We start from the raw sequence: 23,217 nt of genomic DNA, 5'->3' as shown, positions 1-23,217 counted from the left end.
AGCTTCAATTTCCTCACCCATAATGCAAGGATGATAATACCATCCAGCTGATCAGATAACGGTGAGGACTAGTCTAGAACCACTGCTGTCCAATAGAAATATAATGGAAGACACAATGTGAGCCACATGTGTGATTTAACATTTTCTAGTAGCCCATTAAGAAAAGTAAAAGAAATAGGCAAAATTAATTTTAGTGCTATATTTTACTTAACTCATGTCCAAAATATCATTTTAACATGTAAAAAATGTTCATGAGTATTTTACATCTGTTTTCTGCACTAAGTTTTCGAAGTCCAATATGTATTTCACACATACAGGTTGAGCATCTCTTATTCGAAATGCTTGGGACCACAAGTATTTCGGACTTCAGATTTTGGAATATCTGCATATACATAAATGAGATATCTCGGGAATAAGACCCAAGTCTAAATGTGAAAATCATTCATGTTTCATATACGTATTATACACATGGCCTAAAGGTAATTTTATATAATACTGTTAATAATTTTGTGCATGAAACAAAGTTTGTATCAATCGAATGATCAGAAACCAAAGGTGTCACTATCTCAACCACCCATGGGACAATCTGTGCTTGTTTGGCAACATCATTCCTGACGCTCATTTATGTGCTACTGATAAGCAATCATTTTCTCACGTTTATTCAGACATAAGTACTTAACAGTAAAAAATATAACACACCAGCTGAGCGTGTTGGTTCATTCCTATAATTCCAGCATTTTGAGAGGTCCAGGCGGCTGAATCACTTGAGGCCAGGAGTTCGAGACCAGCCTGGCCAACATGATGAAACCCTGTCTCTACTAAAAATACAAAAATTAGCCGGGCATGGTGTTGCATGCCTGTAATTCCAGCTACTCCAGAGGCTGAGGCAGGAGAATGGCTTGAACCCAGGAGGATCGCTTGAACCCAGGAGGCGGAGGTTGCAGTGAGCCTAGATTGTGCCACTGCACTCCGGCCTAGGTAACAGAGTGATATACATATATATATATATATATATATATGTGTGTGTGTGTGTATATATATATATGTGTGTGTGTGTGTGTGTGTATATACATATGTGTATATATATGTGTATATATGTGTATATATATGTGTATATATGTGTGTGTATATATGTGTATGTGTATATATACACACACACACACGTATATATATGTGTGTATATATGTATATATAACATACTATTCAAATAGTGGAAAAACACAATGTGTTCAGGGTTACTAATCAGCACAGCAGCATCCCTTAGAATACCTGTATCATGGCCGGGTATCATGGCTCACGCCTGTAATCCCAGCATTTTGGGAGGCCAGGCGGGCGGATCACGAGGTCTGGAGATCGAGACCACGGGCGTGAGCCTGTAATCCCAGCATTTTGGGAGGCCAGGCGGGCGGATCACGAGGTCTGGAGATCGAGACCACGGTGAAACCCCGTCTCTACTAAAAATACAAAAAATTAGCTGGGCGTGGTGGCGGGAGCCTGTAGTCCCAGCTACCCGGGAGGCTGAGGCAGGAGAATGGCATGAACCCAGAAGGTGGAGCTTGCAGTGGGCCGACATCGCGCCACTGCACTCCAGCCTGGGCAACAGAGCAAGACTCCGCCTCAAAAAAAAAAATAAATAAATAAGGAATACCTGTATCACTTGCTAAATAGCAGCAACAGCAAAGAACAGGAGGCTTTGTCACCACCAACAATGCCACTTGTAGCATCATAGTCCTCAAAAAGTTTTGGATTTTGGAGCATTTCATATTTTGAATTTTCAGATTAGGGATGCTCAACCTGTATAGCATACCTTAATTCAGACTAACCTGTTTCAAGCACTTGATAGCCACATGTGACCCGTGGCTACCATACTGGAGAGTGCAAGTCTAGGAGAAAGGCTGTGAAGCATTTAGCATTATGCTAGGCATAGAGAATTCTACAAAATCTCATGGATGTTATTGTTAGAGGACTGTGTAATCTTCTCAAAGCATTCACTTCTCTAGACTGACCCTGTCTATCCTGCTCTTAGAAGTACCTAGAGAGGTTCCACTGCTCAAGCTTGAGCCCTTCAGTTACTTTGAGGGGTACTTCCTTATGGTCACTCCCCATCTATTGTATGGAGAAGGCGACCAAAAGTGGCCTCTGTGGGAGTTCTGCATAGAAAATACACATGTGGAGTGTCAATGACCTTAAGGGTACTGACTTATGAAACCCCAAGAAGGAGATACCATCATATTGATAGGACAGGATAGGACATTTGCTAAAGCGACCACTTGCTTCTATACTTTTCCCCTTCTGCGTAGTGAGGCTTAGCTAAGTAGCACATGTGATCAAAAGTTGATTTGTTAAATTAAACATAGGGCCAGGTGCGGTGGCTCACACCTGTAATAACAGCACTTTGGGAGGCTGAGGCAGGTGGATTGCTTGAGCTTAGGAGTTTGAGACCAGACTGGGCAACCTGGTGAAACCCTGTCTCTACAAAAAATGCCAAAAAAAAAAAAAAAAAAAAAAGCACGGTGTGGTGGCACGTGCCTATAATCCCAGCTACTCAGGAGGCTGAGGTGGGAGAATAGGCTGAGCCTGGGAGGCAGAGGTTGCAGTAAGCCAAGATCGCACCACTGCACTCTAGCCTGAGTGACAGAGTGAGACCCTGTCTCAAAAATAATAATAATAATAATAATTAAAAAATAAGTTAAACATAGAGTTCCCTTACAACTGAACAATTCTCCTAGGTATGTACCCAAGAAAATTATAAAATGTATGTTTTCACAAAAGCTTATACACAAAGGTACACAGCAGCATTATTTATAACAGCCAAGAAATGGAAACCACCCAAATGCCCAAGAGCTGATGAATGGATAAACAGCACGTGGTATATTCATACAATGGAATCTTTTTCGGCCACAACAAGGAATGAAGGACTGATACAATATGGATGAACCTTGAAAATATTATGCTCAGTGAAAGAAGCCAGTCACAAAAGGCCACATATTGCATGATTCCATGATTCCATTTATATGAATATTTACATCAGGCAAATCCATAGAGCCAGAAAGCAGATGAGTGGTTGCCGGGGTCTGTGGTTAGGAGAGAATTGAGAGTGACTCTACCAGGCATGGGAGTATTTTTTTTCTGGGATGACGGAAGTGTTCTGGAGCTAGGCTCAGGCTCTGGAGCCAGGCAGCCTGTGTGAAAGCCCAGGTCTCATTACTCATTCGCTTTGTGACTTTGAGCCATGTTCCTACCTCTTCTGTGCCTCAGTTTCCTTTTACAATGATGATGATAAGAGTGCCTGGGCTTGTTGTGAGGATTCAGATAGTTAACATATGTAAAGTGCTCAGGAGAATTTCTGGCCAGTGGTATATGCTATTTTTTTCCCATTATAATGTTTATGACTTTAAGAAAATTGATATATAATCGTTGTACATATTGTTGGGGTACATGTGATATTTTGAAACCTGATAGCTATTTTGAAATATATAATAAATTATGGTCAACTTTAACTTCCCTACAGTACTGCTGAATACTAGAATTTATTTCTACTATCTAACTCTATGTTTGTACCCATTAGCCAACATCACTTCATCCCCCGCTCCCCCTTCCCTTCCCAGCCTCTGGTAACCACCATCCTACTCTCCACCTCCATGAGATCCACATTTTTAGCTCCCAGATATGAGTGAGAACATTTGATATTTGTCTCGCTGTGCCTGGCTTATTTCACTTAACAAAATGACCTCCAGTTCCATCCGTGTTGCTGCAAATGACATGATTTCATTTTTTAAATGGCTGAATAATAGTCCACTGTGTGTGTGTGTGTGTGTGTGTGTGTGTGTATCCACATTTTCTTTATCCATTCATCTGTTGATGGACACTTAGCTTGTGTGATAGATATCATAAGTGACCCTGATCACCCTGTCCCCCACCCTTGCTTATTTCTGTCCATTGCATTAGTCATTTTCTTTTTCTTTTTTTCTTTTTGAGACAGGGTCTCTCTGTTGTCCAGGCTGAAGTGCAGTGGCACGATCTCAGCTTACTGCAACCTCCACCTCTGGGCTCAGGTGATCCTCTCACTTCAGCCTCCCTAGTAGCTAGGACTACAGGTGTGCCACCACACCCAGCTAATTTTTTTTTAAATTTTTTTGTAGAGACAAGGTTTCACCATGTTGCCCAGGCTGCATTCATCACTTTCTAACCTACCCTATGATAACTTGCTCATATATGTTGCTTGTAGCCCATCAACCCCTACTAGAAGGCAGGGATCTAATTCATTTGTTTGCTGCTAGATTCCAAGCACCCCAAACAGTGGCTAACACAGACAATGCACCCCACCACACTTTCTGAATGAGTGAACAAATGGTTGGCACTTCCGGTCAATGGCACTGGGCAGCCTGGATGGAAATGAGATGCACCTTTCACTGAACAGCTTTTTGCACCATTTTCTGTTCTACCGTGTGCTCAGTCCTTTTCATAAAGGTGAAAAGTGAAAAATGAAATACAGAAAATAAGAATACTTGACCTGAGGGAGAAGCTGGTAGCATTAAACAGTAAGACTTTAGGCATCAGTGGAAAGTGTGTGATCTAGAGAGAAAAGTGAGGATGTGGTTGCGGGCCACCTTTAGACTTTTAGCACCTGAGTAAAAAGTGGAATGACACCTCAGGAATGGCACTCAGTCCTACTCTTGAAGCACAGTGTGTACACAGGTTAATAAGAAGTTTGTTTGTTTGTTTGTTTGAGATGGAGTTTCACTCTGTAGCCCAGGCTGGAGTGCAATGGCGTGATCTCGGCTCACTGCAACCTCTGCCTCCCAGGTTCAAGTGATTCTCCTGCCTCAGCCTCCAGAGTAGCTGGGACTTTGCTACCATGCCCAGCTGATTTTTTAATATTTTTAGTAGAGACAGGGTTTTGCCTTCTTGGGCAGGCTAGTTTTGAACTCCTGACCTCAGGTGATCCGCCTGCCTCAGCCTCCCAAAGTGCTGGGATTACAGGCTTGAGCGCCTGGCCTAACAAGAAGTCTCAATAAGATCTTTCATATTGTGCAATATGTGTTCTGTACTTACGGGTACAATGAGAAATTTTTCCATGGCAAAAGGCCCGTTTCCAGGCACAGTAAACAGAAGAGCTTGCAGAGGGTTGTTGCCCACTTCCCACTGCAGCATGGATAGGCAGGTGGCCACAGTGGACGGGATTCCTCGGGCAGGGACAGAAGGTCTGTCACCACCGCTAGCAGTGCCCTTCCTCATTCCTTAATAGGCTCCGGAAACCTAATAAAGATTGCAGGATGCCAAATACAAGACTAGACTCCAAATGAACTGTTTTGTAAATGTATTCCAAGTAATTTAGGGTAAAACTCTGCTCTAAGTTGTCTTTGAGGTCTCTCTACCTCTTTCCTTCCTTCTGCCTTAATACCTCTCTGCTCTCTTCTGCTAGGAAAAAAACAACTGATGAGTCACCAGCTTCTCGGGTAATGTATTATCCTTTTCAGGAGCTTTTGCATGAAAAAAGAGGTCAAAAGGAGAGAAAGAAACAACAATGATAATGTTGGTGATGATATTAATAATACTAATAATGATGACCATAGCTGATGATAACTGCGTGTCAGCTATTCCGCTAAAAAATGGATACAATTTCTCTCATTTAGTCCTCCAACAATTCTATGAGGTAGATATCACACCTGTGTTACAGATGAGGAATGAAAAATCACATAGCAAGTGGCAGGTGAAGGCAGATTGTCTCTAAAAATTTTTGCTCTAAGGAATTTTTTTATTTTTGAGACAGTGTCTCTCTCTGTCAGCCGGGCTGGAGTGCAGTATTGTGAACATGGCTCACTGCAGCCTTGACCTCCTGGGTTCAGGTGATCCTCCCACCTCAGCATCCCAAGTAGCTGGGACTATAGGCACACACCGCCACACCCAGCTACATTTTTATTTTATTTTATTTTTTGTATTTTTTGTAGAGACAGGGCTTCACCATGTTGCCCGATCTGGTTTTGAACTCCTGGCTTCAAGTGATCTGCCTGCCTCAGCATCCCAAAGTGCTGGGATTACAGGCATAAGCCATCGTGCCTGGCTATGTAAGTTTCTCAAGTAGAACCTTTGATCCTGTAGGAAGACAGCTGGGGGGAGTCAGACAATCACAGCAATCCTCAGTAGCGGCGACAATGAGAGTTGAGGCTTGAAACTTCAAATAACCCACTGTGTCTATGACTGCCTAGGTTCAAATCTTCAGTCTGACGTTCTTAAGATTACCTGGGGGCAAGTCACATACTCTCTCTGTGTTTGAGATTATGGTTAGAACTCATCAAGATAATGCAAACAAAGTACTTACAACAGTGCCTATGAATACATACATGAAGCACGCAGATGCTGTGTACAGGTGCTCCTCAACTTACAATGGGGTTATTTCCTGATAAACCCATCGTAGGTCGAAAATAACAAAAGTCAAAAAAGCATGTAATACATTTAACCTACTGTACATCATGGCTTACCTGAGCCTACCTGAAACATGTTCAGAACACTTGCAATACAGTATTCAGTAAATTACATGAGAAATTCAACACTTCATTATAAAATGGGCTTTGTGTTAGGTGATTTGGCCCAGCTTCACGAGAGAGTAGTATCTGCACATCGCTAGCTTAGGAAAAGATGACGGTTCCAAATTTGACATATGGTTCCTGCTGAATGCATGTCACTTTCTTTTTTTTTTTTTTTTTGAGACAGAGTCTCACTCTGTCGCCCAGGCTGGAGTGCAGTGGCGCGATCTCGCCACCATGCCCGGCTAATTTTTTGTATTTTTTAGTAGAGACAGAGTTTCACCGTGTTAGCCAGGATGGTCTCGATCTCCTGACCTTGTGATCCACCCACCTTGGCCTCCCAAAGTGCTGGGATTACAGGTGTGAGCCACCACGCCCGGTTGAATACATGTCACTTTCACACCATTGTAAAGTCAAAAAATCATGATAAGCCATCGTATTAGGTTGATGTAAAATTAATTGCATTTTTTGCTATTAAAATAATGGCAAAACCCGCAATGACTTTTGCATCCCTAACAAGTCATTTGATGGTCTGCATTTTGATTGCTACAAATCCCTGCTAAGTATTAGAAAACCCATAATTTATTTCTAGCTTCCCAAATAACAAAGGTACTCTTTTACCTAATTTTATAATGTAGTTGTTGATCCATTCTCTACAGAATTTTTATCAAAAAAGTGACATAATCAAATTTTGAAGATAGACACGCCAAATCCCACTTCCCTAACATGACAATTATTTTTGGTTTTGCGTATTGCCTTCAACTTTTGCTAACTCTGAGAAGCGACGTGGAAAGGAGACACTGTACCAAATCAGTTTGGGTTTTTGTCACACTCTCACAAAGTAGCTGCATGACTTTAATGAAGTTACATAACTGCCCTTTGTCTTCGTTTTCCAAAGTATAAAATGAAGGGTTTAGGCCAGACGATCTTTAAGATCGCTCTAGCTATAACAGTCTATGATTTTGCCTATAATCTACTTTTTTTTCTTTCATAATCATGGTTCAGTTGTATATAGAAGGTACATGTAAAATAATGTTTACAAAGTTAGTTAATTTCCTAAACTATGTTTGGAAAATAAAATTTCACATATAATGAGTTCTGCGAAGGTAAGGTTACAATAAAAAGCCCCAGGAATTTCAAAGATAGATGCCAAAATTACCAAAAAGATATAAAAATTCATATCTTAATACATTCACGATATATGTATGTTTACAACTAAAGGATTTATAATTCAGTGCATTAATTGTAAGGAATACATTAAGTTTGACAAGCCCATTCTAATCTTTGTGGATTGCTTCCTGTCAATACCACTTCATGGAGGGGTAAACTATTTCCTCCTTCGTTTCAAATGCAGAATAGCTTGGTGATGGGCCGGGCACTGTGGCTCACGCTTGTAATCCCAGCACTTTGGGAGGCCGAGGCGGGCGGATCACGAGGTCAGGAGATCGAGACCACGGTGAAACCCCGTCTCTACTAAAAAAATACAAAAAAAATTAGCCGGGCGTGGTGGCGGGCGCCTGTAGTCCCAGCTACTCGGAGAGGCTGAGGCAGGAGAATGGCGTGAACCCAGGAGGTGGAGCTTGCAGTGAGCCGAGATTGCGCCACTGCACTCCAGCCTGGGCGACAGAGCGAGACTCCGTTTCAAAAAAAAAAAAAAAAGAATAGCTTGGTGATGAAATAGCTCTTCTATATACACATAAAATTGTATAAGTAAAGAAGCACTTTGCAGGATTTTCTTGAGATATAAAGGGCAAATAAGTAGGACTTTTAAGGAGCCAAATATACAGTTATTAATGTAAATATGAAAATGTTACAGTAGTGTAGTTTTTCCTTATGGTATTATTGATTTTTTAAATTTCTCTATAAGAACATCAAAAAGGGAAAAACAAGAAAGGCACAGTTCTACCTGACATAGATTGGCAGAACTATGTCAGTGTAAATGTCTAAAATGTCTATAACTATTAATGCAGTGAATCAGTCACTCTCTCCCCCACTGCCACTTACCATGTAACCTGGTATAACCTTTCTGGAGGTGATCTGACAATACTAATCAAGAGTTTAAATATGTTCCTACCCTCTAGTCGGGTAATTCTACTTACAGAAAAGTGTATGAAGGAAATAATAAGTGCACAATTGCTTTGCCACACTTATTATATATAAGTGTAAAGAAATGGGAACATCTAAATGACCAGAAATAGAAGAATAGCTAAATAATTGATGCTACACATATATGCAATTTAGGTATATATGAATATATATTTATGATACATGTGTATGTATATCATATATCATATCATAATATAGATAACAAGAGTGCTCATTACTTCTGGCTTAGTCATTGTTTCTAGGTTTTACAGTGAACAGAGGACCTAGGAGATATGTCTATACATGTACATATGCACCCTAAGTTTATATCAACTCTCAATTCAAATTCAGGACCACAGGATTTCTGCCTAACCTCCTCCATGTTACATCTATATTCCCTTCCTCTCATGCTGAGAATCCTGCTTCTCAAGGACAGCAGGCATAATAAGATTAGAATATACCACAATTAGGCCGGGCACGGTGGCTCACGCCTGTAATCTCAGCACTTTGGGAGGCCAAGGCGGGTGGATCACCTGAGGTCAGGAGTTCGAGACCAGCCTGGCCAAAGTCAAATCTACAGAACAAGGTGAATTCAAAGAAGTCTAGTTTCTATCCCTATCCCCTCCACTTTCTTTCCTCCATTTTTTATAGGTAACTACTATTAATATTTTGTGATGTGAATCCTCCTATTCTTTGTTTTCTAATATAAGCAAATGTATTTACATGTGTGTGTGTATGCATGCATATATGTGTGTATGTATATACATTTACATATATATCCCTTCTGACCTGTATGGTAGCATCATAGACTCACATTTCTCCCCTCATTTTTTTTACTCGTAATATATCCTACAGATCAATCCATAATAAGCATATTTAAAGATCCTACTTCTGGCCAGGCGCAGTGGCTCATGCCTATAATCCCAGTACTTTGGGAGGCCAAGGCAGGCGGATTGCCTGAGGTCAGTAGTTCAAGACCAGCCTGGCCAGCCTGGTGAAACCCCGTCTCTACTAAAAATACAAAAATTAGCTAGGCATGGTGGTGTGCGCCTGTAATCCTAGCTACTCAGGAAGCTGAGGCAGGAGAATCATTTGAACCCAGGAGGCGGAGGTTGCAGTGAGCCGAGATAGTGCCACTGCACTCCAGCCTGGGCAACAGAGTAAGACTCTGTCTCAAAAAAAAAAAAAAAACCTACTTTCATTTTATAGCTACACAGACTCCATTGTGTGTAGGTATCACAGTTTATTCAACCAGTCCTCTATTAATAGACATTGGGGTTATTTCTAGTCTTTTGGTATCATAAATAATTTCTGTCCTAAGGTTTTGTATTATATGTATATATATTCACATCTTAAATATAAGTATTTTTTACTATGTGGAAATATTCAAGGTGAGCCTATGCCACCTTGTACCAAATAGCAGGAAAGCTATCAAAAACTGCTAGGGTTGTGTCAAAAGATGTCAGGAACCAATCTGAAGATGCTATGACAGACCAATGAGGATAATTTAAGCATTAATAAGAATAATAAATAATATGTACAGAAGCACATTAAATACATTTCAATGAATGAGTTCAAATTATAATTACAATAGAGAAAACAAAAGTTACTTAAAAATAAGACAAAGCAAACACCATTGGCACATGCCAGAAAATCAACTTAAGGAATGATAGACTAAAATATTACCATTTTTAAAATCCTTAATGAACTAATGGATCTAGGTAACATCACAAAAGAAGATATTTTTATGTACCACCTAATGGCAAAATACTCCACTCCCTAGGAAGCAGTCTTGCCAAAAAAAAAAAAAAAAATATATATATATATATATATATGAATCTGATTGAGCCTGTACAGAGGAATATGTTGAGCTATATCATAGGAATGCAATCAGAAACATCCAGACTGTGGGAAGTTCTACAGGACAAACAACTTGGTTTTTGCAACAAATAAGTTATGAGGAAAAAAATGAAATTAAAAGAGATTTCAGGGATTTAAATTAAAAGAAATTTAAGGGACATATCAACTGACTTCAGTGCATGAACCTTATTTGGATCCTGCTTCAACAAGCAAACTACAAAAGTAAGTTATACTTTGGGAGGCCAAACAGGGTGGATCACGAGGTAAGGAGTTCGAGAACATCCTGGCCAACATGGTGAAACCCCATCTGTACTAAAAATATAAAAATTAGCCGAGCATGGTGGAGTGTGCCTGTAATCTCAGCTACTCGGGAGGCTGAGGCAGGAGAATCGCTTGACCCCAGGAGGTGGAGGTTGCAGTGAGCCAAGATCACGCCACTGCACTCCAGCCTGGGTGACAGAGTGAGACTCCGTCTCCCGACCCCCCCCAAAAAAAAGAGAAAAAGAAACAACAACAACAACAAAAGTAAGTTATAAGATTTGTGAGACAATTAAAAATTCCAACACTGAATATTTCATACTACTAAAAAATTGTATTGGTTAATGTAGATATGATAATGGTTATGTTTTTTACAAGTCTTTATCTTTTAAAGATTCATATTGAAATATATATATTTTAGACAGGGTCTCAGTCTGTCACCCAGGCTGGAGTGCAGTGGCACAATTGTAGCTCACTGCAGTCTTGAACTCCTGGGCTCAAATGATCCTCCCACCTTATTCTCCCGGTAGTTGGGATTACAGGCACTCACCACCACACACAGCTAATTTTTTAATATTTTTGTAGAGGCAAAGTCTTGCTATGTAGACCAGGCTGGGCTCAAACTAATGGCCTCAAGTGATCTTCCTGCCCCAGACTCTGAAAGTGCTGGGATTATAGGAATGAGCCACCACACCCGGCCATATCAAAATTTATGGATGAAATAATATAATACCTGGAACTTGCTTCAAAATAAAATGAGATGGGGAGAAGAATGGGATATTGATGGCTTATACATGAGGTCCATCTAGACATGGGGTCCTTTATGCTTTCTGTCTACTTTTCCTTATGTTTCACTTTTCTATAATAAACCATTAATATGCATTTATATGTCGTGAATATTCTGGTGTGTGTATGTGTGTGCATGTGTGTGTTTGTATGTGTGTATAAATTTAAAACAAAATTTTAATGATGATATCTCTGAGTGATAGAATTATGGGTGACTTGCTGATTTTTATTTTCTTCTTTTTACTCTGTATTCTATATTTTTATACTGCACATGTATTGCCATTTTTGCAATTCAGCTATAATTCACCTCTGATGCAGTGAATAAAATAACTTTGTCCAGTACTCTTTAAATATAATTGGGCAAGGCTGATTATTTAATATTCAATTACATTTAGTTTTGATTGGGTACAGATCATAGTTTATGAAAATATAGCTCTAAAGTAAGGTTTGAGGTTTGGAAATTCTGTCATTTGGTGTAATAGGATAATCTTAAATTTATAGCTTAGAGGTAAACAGTTCATTTTTTTCTCCTTTTTACATAACACAAAAACAACAGATCCAGTTTGGCACAAACTTTCCCCTCCAAAGTCACCTTTGTGCTGAAATCCAGCACCTCAGGTTTCAGTCAAGTAGTTTGCAGATGAGAAAAGTTTTCTTAGCAAAATTTTCTTATGGTTTTACTACAGTGTTAGTTCCCGGTAATTTGGCAGAGTGCTGTTGTCACAGCTAAGTGAGTCAGAGGGAAGGCTGCTCCTCCTGATTTTCTGATATGCAGAGAGGACAGGCAGTTATCAAATCAAATCACTCTTTTTGTGTCACTGAAATAAATGTAAGGCCATGACAGCAGATGCAATTAAAGAAAAATATAGTTAACGGGTATCTGTAGTTAATTACTAGTTAATACAAGATACTGAATGATTTATCATTCAACTATGAAAAAGTTATTCCTTTAAGGTCAATAAACATTTTTTAAACCACTTACAAAAACAAATCTATTTTATAATTATATCAACATCTGAATGTTCTATTATCAGATGATTGTCTCTTCTTCATTTATTTTGAAATAGACATTTTATTTATCTAATCTTCCTTCTTCTGCTTGTTCACGTGTCATTTTCTCCTAAATAAACCCTTGTCAGCTCCTGTTATGAAATCTATGAACAGATTATCATGGAAGCACTTTTTTGCTCTGAATGTAGACTTTAAAGCGAAATCATGGATAGATTTAGTTATTCATTTGAAAGTGAAGCTTTGATTTAACAAATGGCTAGAAGCAGACAATTTTGATTTGGGTCCATCTGTCCACTTGAGTTTCCATGGATTATTATATACTGCACATAAACTCAATCTACACTTGCAATTATGTTCCAAGCTTTGTGCTAAGTATTTTCATATGCAATCCCAAGTATTTAGTACAATGACTTTGTGAAATAGCTATTTTATTATTTTTTGTTTGTTTGTTTGAGACAGGGTCTTGATCTGTCACCCAGGCTGGAGTGCAGTGGTGCCATCATAGCTCACTGCAGTCTTGACCTCCTGGGCTCAAGGGATCCTTTCACTTCAGCCTCCTTAGTAGCTGGGACTACAGGTGCATACCACCACGCCTAGCTAATTTGTGTATTTTTTGTAGAGACAGGGTTTTGCCATGTTGTCCAGGCTTGAAATCATTATTTTAGAGAGAGCTTGAGTTGCTTGCTCAAGGTCACACAGTCATTGAGTTATTCCAGATTTTGTTGCCACTTTTAAGTTCTGAACAATGGTGATTGAGAGCGTTTGTAACAGTCCTTGGTGCCTAGTACTGAGCCTTGTACCAGAAAGGATGTCAAATCAGTTCAAAGGATGATAGACATCTATCTGGTTGCAAAAACAAGAGGTACAAGGTAACTATTGGAGCAAAGACGGGTCCGGCTGAGGTGGAGCATGCTTTCTCTCATGCAGAAACCAACTTAAGTGAGAAGGAAGAGGGAAGTCCGTTCTTCACAGCAGCAAAGCAGCGCTAGCCTTCTGCCTTGATCTTTTAACAAACTTAGGAAGGTTCCAACATCTTCAAGCCTAGGAATATACAGTGTTTTAATTTGATGACCAGCAAACTAAAGGTCAACCTGAGAAAGTTGATTCTTGACATACTTCCAACAAGGGTCACTTGTTTCACCCCAATGGACTCAAAGTTAAGAATTAAAAACCTCAACTGTAGTAAATTACATGTTTGAAAAACGGAGAGTTCTAATTATACGTACATCCCAAATGCCAGTGGGGTCCACTCTATTCATGTACTCATAGCTTTATGAAAAACTGTTTGTTTGGAATGTGGTTTTTAAAGGTAATTTACCTTCAGGTTTATTTGAAGAATGGAATATGTAAGAAAAGAATTTTCCAACTTTTGTTGACTCAGCAATGAAAAGGAAAATATGGTTATATGAATATGGCTACTTGATCTCAGATACTTGAAATTTCATTTGCTAAATGCTAAATCCAATTATAAATTTCAAACATAATTTCCAAAACATACCCTTGTTCTAATACTACAGAACCATCTCGATGGGCATCAACTGGGCATCAAATTAACTATTCCTATAAGGTTACACTAGAGTTGCTACTAGGAACATTTCATTTGCGGAGACATAAAGACAGGTTACATGATACTTTGTAAGTGGACTTGAAGTAAAGGATATTAGAAATAAATAGGAACAACAAAAATAAAACATGACTAAACCAGCTCTCCTGCCACCATCAAAACAAACGTTTCCAAGGAACTGAAGCCAAGAAAATAGAAATCCACAAACACAGAGGCCAAGATAATCAGTTGAATCTACTAAATCTCCATAAATGACAAAACAAAACGCTAAAAACCAAGCCATACCAAAACCCCACCTGCATTGAAGAATACCAAACAACACTGACCTTTTCTGCCCCACCGCCTGCCACAGAAATCTGAGCCTGTGGCTGATTTTAAAATGACCAAATCTCCAAAAATTCTGAGAGATGGCCATTTTAAAGACACAATATCTTCGATCATATAGATCATGTCCACATTAACATAAGTAGTAATTATTAAAGAAGAAGGAATCTCCTTCATTCGTTTTAAAAACCAATTCTTTCTCAGATTTGCCACACAGCCAGACCAACTTAATCATTAAGGCACAATAATATTAGATTGAACTATTTTTCTCTTTCTTCTTCTTTTTTCTTTGGAGACTGGGTCTCACCCTGTCACCCAAGCTGGAGTGTAGTTGCACAATCGTGGCTCACTGCAGCCTCGACCTCCTGGGGTTCAAGTGATTCTTCCACTTCAGCCTCCCAAGTAGCTGGTACTACAGCTGTGCACCACCACTCCTGGCTAATTCTGAATTTTTTTAGAGACAGGGTCTCACTATGTTGCCCAGTCTGGTCTCAAACCCCTGGGCTCAAGTGATCCTCCCACCTTGACCTCTCAAAGTGTTGGGAGTACAGGCATGAGTCACCGTGTCCAGCCCTGAACAGTTTTTCAATCCAATAATTTTTATTATGGAGAGAAAGCTGGGCAATTTAAACAACTATGTGCTTTATTTCTCCATTTCGGTATTCCATTCTTGCTAATATACAGGTATTGAATTTAACTTGTTTCATTCTTAATGTTTTATGTCTTGTCTTCTTCTTTTTAAAAAAATTTAAACCAGCCAAAAGGCTGCAGGGTAAGTGTTGGTGGCTAGTTCCTATGAGTAACAAGTCATAGTCCATAGAGCCCAGGATGCTGGCCTGGAGAACAGGCCAAATTCTGCAGATGTGGTAGTTCATGCCTGTAATCCCAGCTCTTCGAGAAGCTGATGGGGGAGGATCACTTGAGCCCGAGAGTTGTAGGTTACAGCGACCCATAATTACGCCACTGCACTCCAGCCTGGGAAACAGAGCGAAACTCTGTCTCAAAAACAAAACAAGAGAAAAAATTCTGACTGCCCTGAAAAAACCCTGAATACCTAAAACATAGAAAATCTAAAGCTTGTGCCATAATGCTTGTCAGTGGTTAAGTTCACGCATGTTACAGACTTCACCATAGCCCTCCCACCATAGCACCATACCACAGATGCAGGAACTACACAAGTCTCCTTGTATCCACGTGACCATTTCTTCTCATTTGGATGCAGTATCTGCTAATGAGCAGGGTCACTTGAAAGAGAACTGAACTTGGAATCAGAGTCCAAGTGTGTCAGTTCCAGCTCTTTGGGGAACTAGACAAGGCAATTTAGTGCAGTGGATCAGTGTCTGCCTGCTAAAGTCAGACTGTGTGGGTGGAAATCCTGATTTTCCACTTTCTAGCTATGTGACTGTAGGCAAGTCTCTTAAATCTTGTGACTTGGTTTTCTTATTTGTAAAATGGTGATGATATCAATAACAACCTTAGAGGATTAGATGTCTTAAGATGGTTTAGAACAGAGTCGCAGATATTCTAAACACTGCATCAATGTGGGCAATTATTATTACTAGCTATATGACCCTGAAGAGCTCACCTAAGCTCTGTAAGACTCTATTTCATCTTCTGTACAAGAAGGGGTCACAATCTCACATGGTCTTTATGAAGACTGAATAAACTCAAGTAACATACATGTGGAAGCTATTTTTAAGACATCATCAATGGCTGGGGGCAGTGGCTCACACCTATAATCCCAGCCCTTTGGGAGGTCGAGGTGGGTGGATTACCTGAGGTCAGGAGTTCAAGACTAGCTTGACATGGTGAAACCCTGTCTCTACTAAAAATACAAAAAAAAAAAAAAAATAGCTGGGTGTGGTGGCAGGTGCCTGTAATCCCAGCTACTTGGGAGGCTGAGGGAGGAGAATGGCTTGAACCTGGGAGGTGAAGGTTGCTGAGATCGTGCCATTGCACTCCAGCCTGGGCAACAGAGGGAGGACCCATCTAAAAAAAAATTAATAATAATAAAAGTAAGTAAATAAATAAATAAAACATAATCAAATATCAGATGACTCCTTCAACCTAGCAGAATCAGTTCCTTTCTGTTCTTTGCTTCCATCATACTTAAAAAACATACACACAACTGCTATAGCACTTGTCACAAGGTACTGTAAGGATTTGCCCACCTGTCTCCTCCCCCACTGACAGCACATCCTCCAATTCACCTCTGCATCCTTCACACATTGGACATACCTGGCACAGGACTGGTACTCAATAAATATTTGTTTAAATGAATATCGTTCAAACAATTGCACAGGAATTCTCAAGGCCTTTGCCAGGAATGATGGATTATCACTTTTGCTGAGGGTCCTCAGTAGACCACCCAGAAATGTGCTTTTCTTCAGGCACAATATATTGAGATTCTGTCATTTCAGATCCCGCCAATGTTGTATTTGTTGCATTTGTTCATTCTTTTCACTTAATAAATAATTAGCAAGCACCTACTGTGTGCCAGGTCCTATGCTGGGCTCCATATAGTATACCCAAGTGGCAAATGGCCAGACTAATACAGTTCCTGCATATTACATATAGAGGGAACCTATGTACTACAGAATCATCCACCCTTTGAGATAAACTCCTCGGTTTGATTATTTCATTAGAGTGATAGGATCTCAAGGTGGGAAAGAACGGCTTTCTAGAAGTAAAAGTCCTTATACTTTACTTTTATTTTCATTTACTTATTTTAGAGACAAGGTCTCGCTCTGATGCCCAAGCTGGAGTGCAGTGGCGTGATCATAGCTCACTGCAGTCTTGAACTCCTGGATTCTAGTGATTCTCCTGCCTCAACCTCCCCAGTATCTGGGACTACAAGCATGTACCACCATGCCCACCTTAGGGTCCTCATAGACTAATAATTAAGGTTTGGGATCTGACTGCCTGGGTTCAAATCCTAGATCTGCTTTGTACCAAGGTGTAAGACCTTGGGCAAATTGCTTAATCCCTCTAAGCCTCACTTTCTCATCTGTAAAATGAGCTAGTGAGATTGATGTATTAGAAATGACAACCTCATTAATCACGTATTATGGTGCTTGCCATACAGTACACACTATGTGTTTGCTATTATAAACAAATCTATTCTCCTCACTTCCTCACCCCAGTGTTTGAAATTCTATCACAAATGTACCCAGTGAATGAGGCATGACTGCCCCGCTTCCAGGCACCAGGGTCAGGGAATTTACTACCTCCAGTGGTTGTCCATTTGTCTGCTAGGCAAATCTAACAGTTGACCAATGTTAATGGGTTGAAATATACATGCTTACATCTTCCACTCATTGGCCTTCAATCTGCCATTTGGGATTACCCAGAAGAGATCAAATCTCTCCTCTGCCGGATAGACCTCAAACTTTGAAAGGTAGCTACATATGCTAGTTATCACCATCCCCCTTACACACCTACATAAAACCTTGGATCTTTTTGTTATTTCTGAATAACTCTGTGTACCAGATTTCTTATTATCCTTTTTATTTTTCTCATATAATCCTTTGTTGATCAATGTCTCCAAATGTCTGAAGCCCAGAATTCATAAAACACAATAAATGTGGTCTGATCATCAGTGAGTACTAGAGAACTAGTTCCCCTCTTGAACGTTACATTTCTATTAATACAACAAAAGATTGATTTTTTTTTAAGCTACATCCCACTGTGTTGACTCATCATCTTCTTACAATCAACAGGAGACTGTAAATCTTCCTGCCGTGTGTAGCTGTAAGCCATCTCGCCCCCACTCAGTACTTGTACAATTCAATTTGAGGATCTTTGAGTACTTTATATTGGTACCCATTAAACTCTATATTGTTTGATATGATTCATTATTACATTTTCTCAGGATTGGGGTGGGGAGAGAATCTGATTGTATCCTCCAACCTATTTGTTATTCTTTCTAGTGTGTGTCATCTGTAAATTTGTTCAGCAGGCTATCAGTGTTATTGTCTTAGTCATCGATAAAAGTGTTCGGGGAAAAACCAGACTTTCATTAGATCCCTAGAGATCCGAATGTGCATCAGCCTCTTGTTGTTGTTGTTGTTGTTGTTGTTGTTGTTGTTGTTGGTTGGGGGATGGAGTTTCAATCTTGTTGCCCAGGCTGGAGTGCAATGGTGCGATCTTGGCTGACTGCAACCTCTGCCTAGTGGGTTCAAGTGATTCTCCTGCTTCAGCCTCCTGCGTAGCTGGGATTACAGGCGTGTGCCACCACACCTGGCTAATTTTGTATTTTTAGTAGACACAGGGTTTCTCCATGTTGGTCAGGCTGGTCTTGAACTCCTGATCTCAGGTGATCTGCCCACCTCACCCTCCCAAAGTGCTGAGATTACAGGTGTGAGCCACCGTACCCGGCCCGCATCAGCCTCTTTAAAAAGAAAAAAAAAAAAAAAAAAACACAAGGTCCAGGTGGGGTGGCTCATACTTGTAACCCCAGCACTTTGGGAGGTTGAGGCAGGAGGATTGCTTGAGGCCAGGAGTTCAAGACCAGCCTGGGTAACATAGCATAACCTCATCTCTATTTTTAAAAGTATAAAAATTAAAAAGAAAAACTTATTTATTTATTTATTTATTTTTTTGAGACAGTCTCGCTCTGTCACCGAGGCTGGAGTGCAGTGGCATGATCTTGGCTCACTGCAAGTTCTGCCTCCCGGGTTCATGCCATTCTCCTGCCTTGGCCTCCGGAGTAGCTGGGACTACAGGTGCCTGCCACCACGCCCGGCTAGTTTTTTGGGTTTTTTTCAGTAGAGACGGGGTTTCACAGGATGGTTTCGATCTCCTGACCTCATGATCTGCCCGCCTCAGCCTCCCAAAATGCTGGGATTATAGGTGTGAGCCACCGAGCCCCGCCAAAAGAAAAACTTTTAAAATACATCATTCATTCAATCAAAAAATATTTAGAGTGCCTTCTGTGTACCAGTTACTACTCCAAGTGCTGAGCATCTAGTGCTGAACAAAAAAATTGCCTGCCTTCACAATGCTTACATTCTAGAGGGGCAGGTAGACAGCAAACAAAGAAGTGTTATGAAAAACAAAAGCAGTTATGGGGCTAGAGAAATTTGACAGTGGGGATGGAGTGGGGTTGCCAATAGGCAGTATGGCTAAAACAGAGTTGTTTTTGGAGTGTGGTTGAACTACGCACATCCTGCATTATTAAACTGGCCCAGAGTGGGCAGCAAGTCTTTCTGATTCTCAAAATCCCCCCCCCTTTTTTTTTTTTTTTTTTGAGATAAGGTCTTGCTCTGTTGCCTAGGCTAGAGTGCAGTGTTGTGATCATGGCTCACTGCAGCCTCGAACTCCTGGGCTCAAGTGATCCTCCTGCCTCAGCCTCCCAAGTAGCTGGGTCTATAAGCACATGCTACCTGTAGTCCTAGATAATTTTTTAATTTTTGTAGAGATGGGGTCTTGCTATATTGCCCAGGCTGATCTTGGATTTCCAACCTCAAGCAATCCTTCTGCCTTGGCCTTCCAAAACACTGGGATTACACGCATGAGCTACTGTGCCCAGCCAAAATTTCACTTTTCTCTATGTAAAGTCACTTTAGAAAATATCAATAGAGCAATGATGAAGAATTTTTTTTTTTTTTTGAGATGGAGTCTCGCACTGTCGCCTGGGCTGGTGTGCAGTGGCATGATCTTGGCTTGCTGCAACTTCTGCCTCCTGGGTTCAAGCGATTCTCCTGCCTCAACCTCCCAAGTAGCAGGATTACAGGCGCCTGCCCCCATGCCCAGCAATTTTTTGTATTTTTAGTAGAGATGGGGTTTCTCCATGTTGGCCAGGCTGGTCTCGAACTCCTGACCTCGTGATTTGCCTGCCTCAGCCTCCCAAAGTGCTGGGATTACAGGCATGAGCCACTGTGCCCAGCCAAAGAATTTAAATACTCATGAAACAGAGGAGAAAATGTGAAAGGATGGAGCTCCTCAGAAGACTTCACAACATTTGTTTGTACACATAGCATATTCAAACAGTGTGAAAACAACTAGACTAGTCAGGACTCCAGTCACATCTTCTGATGAAGACTCCAGAGAGAATTTGAAAAGCATTACTCTACAGGTACAGTACATTGTTGACAACTAAAGAGAGAAAAAACTAAAACGTCAACACTTACCGAATTCCAATCCCCATGTTTTCAAGCATGGAGCAGGTTATGAATCCAATAGTTTATGGAGTCAGGAGGATGGAATGTTTGGATGATCCCAAAACATGGTTTGAGAGTCTGGATATGGAACTCTGGAAAAGAAGCCCACAAGGGACAGATGTGATGTCTACCTCTATTAATTGCCCTCTGCTTGCAATTCTTTTTTTGTTTTCTTTTGAGACATAGTCTTGCTCTGTTGCCCAGGCTGGAGTGCAGGGGCGTGATCTCGGCTCACTGCAACCTCTGCCTCCTAGGTTCAAGGGATCCTCGTGCCTCAGCCTCCTGAGTAGCTGAGATTACGGGCTTGCACCACCACACCTAGCTAATATATATTTTTTTCGGTAGATGTGGGGTTTCACCATGTTGGCCAGGCTGTTCTTGAACCCCTGACCTCAAGTGATCCACCCACCTTGACCTCCCAAAGTGCTGGGATTACAGTAGGCAATGGGCCACTGCACCTAGCCCCCTCTGCTTACAATTCTAATGTTGATAGTTTCTTCTAAATTTTTTTATCTTTTTTTAAAAAGAGATGGGGTCTCACTATGTTTCCCAGGCTGGCCTCAATCTCCTGGGCTCAAGCTTCCCAAGTAGCTGGGACTACAGGTGTGCACCTCCATGCCCAGCAATAGTTTTAATGTTTAAATAAAACCCTTTAATGTTTGAGGGACTAGACAAATCTTTGTTGAGTAAAATACTAATTGCTTTCTCTGATTGGAAATTTTATTTATTATTATTATTTTGAGATGGAGTCTCACTCTGTTGCCTAGGCTGGAGTGCAGTGGTGCTATCACGGCTCAGTGCAGCCTCGACCTCCTGGGCTCAAGTGATCCTCCCATCTCAGCCCCCCGATTAGTTGGTACTATAGGTGCACATCACCACACCTGGCTAATTTTTTTTTTTTTTTTTTTTTTTTTTGAGATGGAGTCTCGCTCTGCCGCCCAGGCTGGAGTGCAGTGGGGCGATCTCAGTTCACTGCAAGCTCCGCCTCCTGGGTTCACACCATTATCCTGCGTCAGCCTCCCGAGTAGCTGGGACTACAGGCACCCACCGCCACGCCCGGCTAATTTTTTGTATTTTTAGTAGAGACGAGGTTTCACCGTGTTAACCAGGATGATCTTGATCTCCTGACCTTGTGATCCGCCCGTCTCGGCCTCCCAAAGTGCTGAGATTACAGGCATGAGCCACCGCGCCCGGCCTAATTTTTTTTTATTATTATTATCATTTTAATTTTTTTTTTTTGAGGTGGAGTCTTGCTCTGTCACCCAGGCTGAAGTACAGTGGCGAGATCTTGGCTCACTGCAAGCTCCGCCTCCCAGGTTCAAACGATTCTCTTGCTGCAGCCCCCCGAGTAGCTGGAATTACAGGCACACACCACCACATCCGGCTAATGTGTTTTTTGTATTTTTAGTAGAGACAGGGTTTTGCCATTTTGGCCAGGCTGGTCTCAAACTCCTGACCTCAGGTGATCTGCCCACCTCGACCTCCCAAAGTGTTGGGATTACAGGCGTGAGCCACCATGCCCTGCCTTTTTTTTGTTTTTGTAGAGAGAGACTTGCCATTGCCCAGGCTGGTCTCAAACTTCTGGGCTGCAGCAACCCTGCTGCCCTGGCCTCCCAAAGTGATGGGATTACAATTGTGAGCCACCACACCCAGCCGGAAATTTAATTTATATTTTCACAATGGTACCTTTGACATTCACATTCATTCATTTCTTGAGCATCTGTTTTTTGTACCAAATACTTTGTTGGTGTTAGGAATACAAAGGTGAATAGACAAAATAAGGTCCCCGTAAGCACTTACAGGAACCTCACAGGACAGGGTACAGTAGAAACAGGAAAGTCAGCTGTGATAGAGAAGCGTGTTATGAAGAGATAAGTACTGAGAGCCCTAGGAGGTAACCTAACCCAGATTTAGGGAAAATGGGAAGTTAGTAACTTGTACACAGACACTTACAAGGTGTGAAGGAGTTAACCAAATAAAGAGATGGAAGTCTGTTTCAGGTGGAGGGCACAACATATGTACATTTTGGAAAGAACATGAATGATTATGCATGCTGAGTATGTGAGTACTAAAAGTAGTTTAGAGAGTCTTAGAGTGGTCAGAGATGAGACTGGAAAGGTGAGCAGCACCAAATTATGGAGAAATGTATAAGCCACATTCTCGAGGAGGTAGAATCTGCTGAAAGTCGTGACGGATTACATGTTGGAGTTTTGAAGAGGGAAAAGTCCAGACTGGAGATCAGGTTTTTGACTTGGACAACTTGGTGGATAGTGGATATCATTCACTAAGACAGCAAAAATATGAAGAGGAAATTGAGGAGATTTTGGAGAGAAGGTGCTGAGTTCAGCCTTTGACGTGTTTGTTTTGTGATGATAGGGGATCATTCAGAGCAACAGCAAGCAGTTTGATCTAGAAATCTGAGGATATCCATTTAGGAGTCATCCATACATGACAGACAACAAGAGACTTCACAGCGATGAATGAGATGCCCTGGGAGGGTGTGTAGGAGCAGAGAAAAAGAGAGAAGCCAGAATAACACCAAAGCTTAAATAAAGGATGGTGTAGGCCAGGTGCGGTGGCTCACACCTGTAATCCCAGCACTTTGGGAGGCCAAGGCAGGCGGATCACGAGGTCAGGAGAT

At 41.0% G+C, this 23,217-nt stretch overlaps 1 protein-coding gene across 1 annotated transcript in view; it reads right to left on the bottom strand.

The window, feature by feature from the left end:
* MKLN1 (muskelin 1) overlaps positions 1-23,217 on the bottom strand; it is a 397,154-nt gene that overhangs the window by 342,871 nt on the left and 31,066 nt on the right. The window contains exon 2 of the mRNA XM_055284047.2: positions 20,547-20,668. Coding sequence (XP_055140022.1) covers positions 20,547-20,575 — 29 coding nt within the window. The 5' untranslated portion in view covers positions 20,576-20,668. The remainder of the gene's footprint in view (positions 1-20,546; positions 20,669-23,217) is intronic.

The sequence above is a fragment of the Symphalangus syndactylus genome, chromosome 6 (assembly GCF_028878055.3).
Source record: "Symphalangus syndactylus isolate Jambi chromosome 6, NHGRI_mSymSyn1-v2.1_pri, whole genome shotgun sequence".
NCBI lineage: Eukaryota > Metazoa > Chordata > Mammalia > Primates > Hylobatidae > Symphalangus > Symphalangus syndactylus.
The sequence above is the reverse complement of the archived record's forward strand: the minus strand, read 5'-3'. Positions and strand labels throughout refer to the sequence as shown.